Raw genomic sequence first — 8,843 nt, 5'->3', positions numbered from 1 at the left:
CTATTCCTACCTACACTACCCTGCACTATCACTTCCCTCCCTATCAGGGGCACTATGAATTATTGTCTGATTTTGTATTGAAAATGAATAATAATTAGCTCATACCTACATTGTGAATAAACAATAATGCAGGCCCATAAAGTTTCTTGTATTTGATTGCGTACTATTTGTAAATTACTTCATATGATTGCTGGGACCCCTCCCAGGCCTACTTATAGTCACAAAATGTTAGCTCTAATTGGCCATTTTTTTCACACTTATGATTTTCTTTGTAATGTAACTGACCATTTAACCTTTTACTGAGACATATGGGCAACTAAAAACCCTATGTAACTCTCCCTTTGATATACTGGTACTCGACAGTTCTCACCAAAAAATACAGATGGAATGCAAAGTTGGGTAGCTAAGTGGAACACTGCCTTAGTTTAAGGTATTGCACCTGTGAGTTATTAATGCTGAGCAGACCTAGCAGATGATGGATGCAGTGACAGGAAACAGGCTATTTAAAAAAGATAGTGACAGGCACATGAGCTCTATTGAGGGAAATCCTGTAAATGGTTAAAGAGCAAAATTATTATATTCAGAGAAGGCATGTGTTATTCAGCATGCAAAAAACTGTATACTGACAGAAACTAGACATATTGGGGCCTTTCCTGGTACATAGCTGGGCATACAGAGTATATGGTCTGACACAGCCAATCAGTATGCTTGCAGTACGACCTGAACCATGAAAGGACTGCAACATACATTTACAGGCTCAAAGTTAAAATCACTAATATTAAAAGAAAAACACTGTGACCAATAAGGTAACACTTTTATGGTCATAACTACACATAACTGCCACCTATTAAGTTGGGGAACTTTTTCCACCTTGGAAACATGCACAAAGGACTTCTACTAAAGACAACATCCCTCTTTCTGGTTTAGCATTAATATGTGCTGGCCCCTAGTTCATGTGCTGTTGTAGAACCTATTGCGCCTATTTGCTTTTTCTATGATACCTGTACAGGAAAATGCATGATTTTGCCGTATTTTTTTTAAAGAAGAAAAATTACTGAGGGCTAACTGCCGTCACACCACTCTGGAGTATGTCGATGAAATTCAGCCAGGTATTACGCCTCACCTTTTTCAAAGATCACCAGCCGCCACTGAATTGAATTACGACATTTCATTCTGAAACTGATTGTTAATGAACTTGAACCATTTCTTATCAGAGACATTAAATCAACTTTCTAGGAGAAATAAGCATGAAGATTATGTAAATAATAAAGTTACTGCATACTGTACAGACTCTGGTTTTTCCACTGGCACAGGTGGAAATCGACAGAGGGGACCGTGTCGTGGCTAAGTTCCACCCAGCGGTTCGCTTGTAGGGAAGTAACGCAAGCCAATCCAAAAATTAGCAGAACCATGTGCAAAACAGCAGGCACACTAATAGTTGTTGTTGTTGTACTGACCACTTTGCTTGTTGGATTATATCCATGTACATCTAATTAAGTAGAAACTAAGTCTGCAAGTAATGCCAAATCCTCACGCCCTAGAGGTAATAGCTTGTATCTATTAGATGAGTTAGAATTGCACGTAGATACATCTAGAGGTGATTATTCTGCAAATGCTTATTTTAAATGCTTATTTTAAGTTGCTTTATGAGTATATTGACACAATGGATGCAAGGGGTTGCTATGTCTGTGTGCAATTGCCTGCATTAGCTGCAGAGGGTATTACTTACCACCATATTCCTTTGCCTTATGGTGTTTCCTATACTATTTAGATGAGCCTTCTGTATGGAATGGAACATTTTGAATAATATTTTTTCCAATCAGGATTTAGATTTTTCAGAGCTCCCCATACTTGAGCATCTAAGTAATCGCATTGACTCCAATACTAAGTTACCTGCATTCACTGAAAGGTGCCTTAACCCCATCATGACTGTAGACAATGCGTATGCTAAAAAGACACAATGTGACTTGCCTTTTAACAGATGCTGAGAATAAAATGTTACATTTGGTTGAAGACAGGGGGAGAAATTACGAATCTGCGTCAAAAGCAGACAAAAATATTAGGAATGAACATAATTTGACTAAGGAGGAAATAGAGCATTTAGTGGCAGGAAAGCAGACAGCATTGACTCTAGATTGGAAACATAAAGGGAAACTATGCATATTTGTGGACATGTCTTCATTTGAAAATCATTTTTGGGAAATAGTTGGTGTGATTATATATTTGAAGTTAGACAAAATTTGAATTTATTTTTGATGCATGATGATCCCTTTAATTCCTGGAGTCTGTTATATTTGTGGAGGACACACTTATTTCACATTACCCAGAGGCTCGTATGTTAATTGCTACCTAGGTGTAGTTTTCCCTAAGATTTATCATATGGACCATCTCTACCCTGTGTAGCAACAGAATTCCAGGCCTAAATGACTTGTTAGTGCTGGAGCAGTAGCGGGAGATATTTTTGGTGCAATGATTCCATCGGTGGGCATGATTTTTAATTACTTCAAAATTAAAAAGTAATCCACTATAATGAGTAATGTGGCTACTATTAGAGCTGGAGCTTTATTGGTTATAGATACCGAAATGTTGGCTATCAGGTCTATGGTTTTGCAAAACCGTCTTGTGTTAGACATCCTGCTTACAAATTAGGGTGGAGTCTGTCGGATGTTAAAGGTCCAGCAATGCTGCACCTATATTCCTGACAAAAGTAAGGATTTGAAGAAGTTTATCAAGAATATTTTTGACTTTCACAAGGATTTGCAGGATTTGGAAGCCACTGGAAATTGCGTTTCTGCTGTAGGCAAATGGTTTGGAAACCTAGCAAGTGGAATTCTGGGTGCTCTCTTGAAATCCCTTGTGATTATTGCCCTTTGTGTAATATTCCTAGTTGTGATATTTAAGGGATATAAGTGCATGAAAGTCAAATGAGGAGTGAAGAGAAAGAGAGCAGATGTAGAGTTAAAGGAGAGTTCGAGTAAATACTATGACAACATGAAATGTTTGGAAGAATCTAGAATTTTGTTTTTAAAACCACAAGGTTTTAGCTGGTCCGTTTGATAAGATCAGCTTTTAATCTGTGATGGCTTGATTCACCATCAGAGGGGGGACTGAAGCAGTATAATGTTGGTCACCAGGGGCAGAGTCAGCACTAGGAGCGCAGAGACTCCTTCACGTGGCACGAACCACTGATAATAGCGACTCTTCGCACCCTGACGAGGAGTAATTTACCCTTTACGAAGGAATATGAATATGAAAGTTCCATACTATATGTGAACACTACACAAGTTGTGTGAGTACCCCCTATTTGTTTTGTCCTGACGAAAGCTCTTCAGACCCGGCTGGGCCCATACGAGCTGAAACATGTCGACCATTTTGTAATCATATATGATAATCCAGTAACTCGATTATCGAATATACCCAACTATTTTACCAACAGTATCCACCTCTTTATAATAAAATTTCACGTTTGGTGTGACACTGTTTCTTAAACCTACCCTCTCAGACTGCTTCAGACATCATTCCTCTGCAGGTGTCGCAACATTTCTGGACACTTCTACTCTGGCCAGAGGTTGCCTCGGGGAGGCAGGCATATAACACGTCTTTTGACGACCCAATGACTATGCCACGACGCTAGATGAGGGGTGGATAAACAAATACACCGCATCGTTATAATCTAAGCGCCTATGAGGGTTGTCAAATATAACCAATGGTTATAGTAGATACCAGTGTCCTTTCTCTTTTGATTGCCACAGTATCGTTTCAGGGGAACTGAATGGACATGAATTCCTCATCCCTCCTTTCTGATGAATAATTTTGGTTTCACCCTTCTATGTTTTGACCATGCCATATATACATACACACGGTCTCATGTATTTGTGTGATTTAATATCATTAACATAATGTAGTGCACTTCAACAGATACAGAAAGTGCATTTACTGTATGATCCCAACATTTATATGGGTGTGCTTTATAATGTTTTCCTTATAATGTCATCAGATCGCTCTTCCATCAATATCTGCACTTGTATGGTTTGATTAATATTGTTAATTTTTGTATAATCATGTACTTATTCGAATAGTATTCTGCATTAATTTTATAACTATATATGTATCTATAAAAATGCACTTAAACGTGTACTGAGATGCTTGCCATGTTAATTTGACCAAAGGTCTTAGCATTTGAATTCTTTTGTTTAACCAGCAAGTGTGAAAGTTTGCTCGGGTTGCAATATTTCCCTCTCCTTTGCAGGTGCATACTTATGATGGCATGGTTAGAGAAAAGCACATTGTGTATGAGATATAGTGAGGTTTGGGAGGAGTACTTTTGGCAAGGATGAGAGGCGAAAACAAACAAAGGGAGGACTACTGTCCGTACTGTATTCGGAGATGGGAGGAATCCAAGGACGTTCTGATGTGCAGACCTAATCAAACGAGCTTCAAGTGTAGTAGCCACGTTTTACCATGTGAAGGTGCAAAGTAATGAGACATGTGAAATGGGATTCTCAAATGTACTTTTTTAGGTTCAATTGGTGATCACACTTTAGTTTTAGTCAGATTCCCTTTAGACTCAGCGGGGTACACACCTCTTTGCTTTTCTCTGTTGTGTGGCTTTATGCTGTGCAATATTACTGATTTTGGGGAATTTCTACAAAAGGCTCTGAAATGCTGACACCCTCTTGCTTTACTGGAAATAATTAGGGCTATCTAGAGTAGGCTTAGTTTGTGTAACCTAGATGTACTTATGTCTAGGCAAGAGGAACAAAAATTCTATTCTGATCATCAAATCCTGTTCTTCATTTTCTGCATTGCCATTACTTAAGTTCTCATATGTTTCATGTTGCTGAGACTTACATTTGTTAGATGATTTGGTCTACCAGTAGTGATTCTGTATTTTTACAATGTATTTTTGGGATTAGTGTTCATCAGCTTGGATTTGAATTTTTAATAAATCTATACTTAATCCCCTTTAATGAATTGTGGGTACTCCCTGTGAGGCCATTTGTGTTACACCGTAAATTGAACTTCTGGATGATGTTAACTCCCTTCTATTCCTTAGGCTCCTAAAAAGGTCCATTGCAGGAACAAAAGGACAAAGGGCTCAGTGTCAGTACTCTGGCAAATGTAATACTAACAAGCATCATTTAAGGGGTCTTCATATTTATGTTATACATTGTGTGAATGTATTCTAGCAAAGAAAATCCCTCCCTAACTTTCATATGTGGTTTTAGTCTATGTTTTAGAGCTAATGTTTTTCAAAGAGATGAATCGTAGGCTATATTTTCTGTACTATTATGTTGGAGAAAGACAGCCCTTAGAAATAGTTATTGTGATATGAAACTATACCATAAATAATAGTAAATATTCATTCACTGCGAGGATGGTAAACACATGGCACAGACTCCTGGATGTATTCGACTCCAATGTGAACAACTGCATTTAGTAAAACCTAAGGATTGAGATTATTTAGGCACAAGTTTCAAACAAACATTCACTAGTACACTGGATGGACCTGTTAACATTAATCTACCACTATATTCTATTTTGTAGCTTTCATCCCTGAAGATGTCAATATCGATAGTCGCACTCAAGCATGCTCATCCATGTCCCAATGTTTGTGAAGGTTTGATACAGTATAGAAGCATGCACTTGTATTTTAAATGCATTTATCATCACATTTAATATTAAAAAAGGACAATTCACATGGATCTAACATACTGACACAGAACTGTTTTCATTTCATTATTACAAACAATTTAGAAAATCTGTCATTTTAATATATATAGAGACTAGTATATGAGACTGGTGCTTTGAATATATACATCATTTACCCCTTAAGTGCACTATTTGTACAGTGATCCACACTATTCCAGGACACAGTGAGTTGCTTAAAATAACAACATACATTTTTTAATACTGCCTGACGGTGACAACTCCCCTAAAGTGGAACCTATTGCAGTACTCCCAAAAATTTAACAACCACAACATGTTGAAATTTGCTGAGAAGGAGAACACACATAGGTTTCTGCTATTGTGCACTTTCAGTATTATTGCAAATATAACAAAATGGGAACAAAACATAACAAAGTGCACTAGTTTTTATGGATAGACTGTAGTTGTTCAAGGTAGGAATCTTCGAGATTGCTAGACACCACTAGAGTTTTGTTTATCAACGTTTAACAACTAGTTCTCATACATAAATACATATATACATACATACATCTGTTGACTTATCCAATCTGCACAGTATTTCTTAGTCAATTACGCATGCTATTCCTATTGGAAAATGATAATTGACGCAATATCAAACTGTGGAACTTGAATGACTTAATACTTTTCAGGACTGATAGGAGCCTTTGGGCCAGTGCTGTGGTTTACTATAATGTCACCTGAGGTTGCCTACACTGTTCTTCTAGCTGATTAAATTCATCCTGTTGGTGTTGTCGTTCTCATGTTGTTGAAAGTAATGCTTGGTAATTTTCTTCGCCCTTCTGGCAGCGGCTTGAAAAACCAGGTAGAACAATTCTGTCATGTTGAGCACCAGGCAAATCGTGGATACAACCACCATGAAATAAGTGAACACAGTCTTCTCAGTAGGTCTGGAAATGAAACAGTCCACCACATTGGGGCATGGCCAATTATCACACCTCACCACACGAGGCATCTGGAAACCAGTGTACATGAAGTAGAACATGTACATGAAAACACTCTCGAAGAGGATCCTGAAAAAAATACTGATGGCGTAGGTCCACCACAAACTGCCCACGATGCGGACCTTTCGGAGTTTGATTTCTTCTAAGTCATTGGCATCGAGGCAGCCCTTTTTTTGCTTGGATAGTTGCTTTTTCTGTTTTCGCCTCTGGTAGGCCACGTGCATGGCCACTAAAAGGGCAGGCGTGGCTACCATCACAAGCTGCAGGCTCCATAGTCTGACATGAGATACTGGAAAGTAGTGATCGAAGCAGACATTCTTGCACCCAGGCTGTAGGGTGTTGCATTCAAAGTCCGATTGGTCGTCTCCCCAGACCTTTTCAGCAGCCACGACAAGGATTAAAATGCGGAAAATAAACAAGACAGACAGCCAGATTTTGCCAATGCTGGTGGAATGTTGGTTCACCCCTCCAATTACCTCGTACAGTGTTCCCCAGTCCATACTCCTCGCTGACTCTTCCTTCGAGAGAACACAAAATAAAAAGAATGTATTTAGATGGCAACGTTAACAATCAAAAAAGGAAGACGGCTTATTTTCAATTACATAGATAGTTGACTGTTTTTAAAATAAATGTTTCTAAATAGCACGTGATTTTTTGACGTTTTTACTAACATAAATATCCTCATTCCTAAAAATTAACTTTAACCAAGAACAGAGAAAACAATATCTGGGGTCAGATTTCTCAAAGCAATGTGTTGCCTTTGCATTGCAGTCCTTAAGTCAAATTTACCAAGCCACCTTGTGTGGCCCTGAGTTGCTTGGAAAATCTGGAGTTATGCAAGGCGGTGTAAGTCGCTGCCTTGCATTACACTGTGCCGGGAAGGTGTTACATAGGTTTTGAATGGGTGTTCACACACATCTACCCACGCTTTTTGGTGTATTCACATATTTTCCATGAGTAGTGAACCTGGGAATGAGTAGAAATTGTACACCTTCCATATAGAGACTCAATGAAGAGAAATATCTACAGGTAGAAATGGAAAAAAAACCTCAAGGGATTGCTTTTGAGCAGTAAGTTGTCCCTTCCTGCACAAACACAATCCTACCTGCAACGCAAGTACCCTAGCACCATGGTACAAGGATGACTGCATTGGCGCTAGGCAGAAGAAAGTGCTCCAGCGGTGACAGATCAGGTGTGTGCCACATCTTGGTAAATATGGCGTATTCCAGCACTCTCCATTTGACACAGTGCAGCAAGTTGTCTTGCTGCATTGCGCTGCGTCAAATATTGATAAATCTTGCCCCTGAAATTCAAAAGCCAGAGGGTAAGATTGTGTTTTCATAGTGATGGCTAGATTTTCTTACTAAGTCCTCATGTCTATAATGGTAATATCAGTAATCTTATGCTGTTTAGTAATTTGAGGAGCACTGCATTGTGCGTTAGAGTGCATCTGGGAGCTGTATCTGTTGAAATTACTATGGGGAAAAGGGCAGTCTGAGCAGGCTTTGAGGAACAAATGGGCTTCAGGGCTTTCTTAAACTCTGTGATCCTATGTTTGCCTCAGGATGGGATTGGAAGTTTGCTTCCAACCAATGAAATGAAAGTACAGAATACAATAACTAATTTGTGACTCAAGAGACATACTATAAACAGTGATACTATTACATTAATATGGGAAAACAGTAAAGAAAAGACTGGATGTATGGCTAAATTATTTTATCATAATACATTAAAAAGCCAGTCACGCCTGGCAAAGTCGATGCTAAATTATTCAGCTCCACTCCAGAATATCCTATGCACCTATGCAAACGGTTCAAAAGCAGTTCAAGAATTTGTCAGGTTGTCTAAGAAATTGTTGTCAATAACCTCAATGGACTCGGGGGTCATGTGACTTCATGATCTCGAAATTAATTTCCAGGTCCTAGCTTCCATGCAGTATGCCCCTTTCTTTCCGTTGCAACTGAAAAGAGCTGTCTTTACTGGACATAAGTCAAATAGGACAATGTGTGCATCCTTTCTATAGAATACCCATTTACAAGTTTTATTGTTTGCTACAAGTGCAAAATGCACCACAGTTCTCCAGTGAGGCCTTAAAAAATAATATTAATAAAGTCAGAAAATTCCGAGAGACTCCAATAATTATGATATGGGATTTAACATGTTTGCTTAGATTGTAGTATGTTTACAGTCTCA

The 8,843-nt window shown here is 38.5% G+C and overlaps 1 protein-coding gene across 2 annotated transcripts in view; it reads right to left on the bottom strand.

Annotated features, from left to right (window-relative positions):
* Positions 1 to 5,705: 5,705 nt before the first annotated feature.
* LOC144771606 (gap junction beta-2 protein-like) overlaps positions 5,706 to 8,843 on the bottom strand; it is a 42,815-nt gene continuing 39,677 nt past the window's right edge. For both annotated transcript variants that reach the window (XM_078655979.1, XM_078655978.1), the window contains exon 2: positions 5,706 to 7,168. In XM_078655979.1, coding sequence (XP_078512105.1) covers positions 6,410 to 7,150 — 741 coding nt within the window. In that variant the 5' untranslated portion in view covers positions 7,151 to 7,168 and the 3' untranslated portion in view covers positions 5,706 to 6,409. The remainder of the gene's footprint in view (positions 7,169 to 8,843) is intronic.

The sequence above is a fragment of the Lissotriton helveticus genome, chromosome 8 (assembly GCF_964261635.1).
Source record: "Lissotriton helveticus chromosome 8, aLisHel1.1, whole genome shotgun sequence".
Taxonomy (NCBI): domain Eukaryota; kingdom Metazoa; phylum Chordata; class Amphibia; order Caudata; family Salamandridae; genus Lissotriton; species Lissotriton helveticus.
Note: the sequence above shows the minus strand (reverse complement) of the source record. Positions and strands in the feature narration are given on the sequence as shown.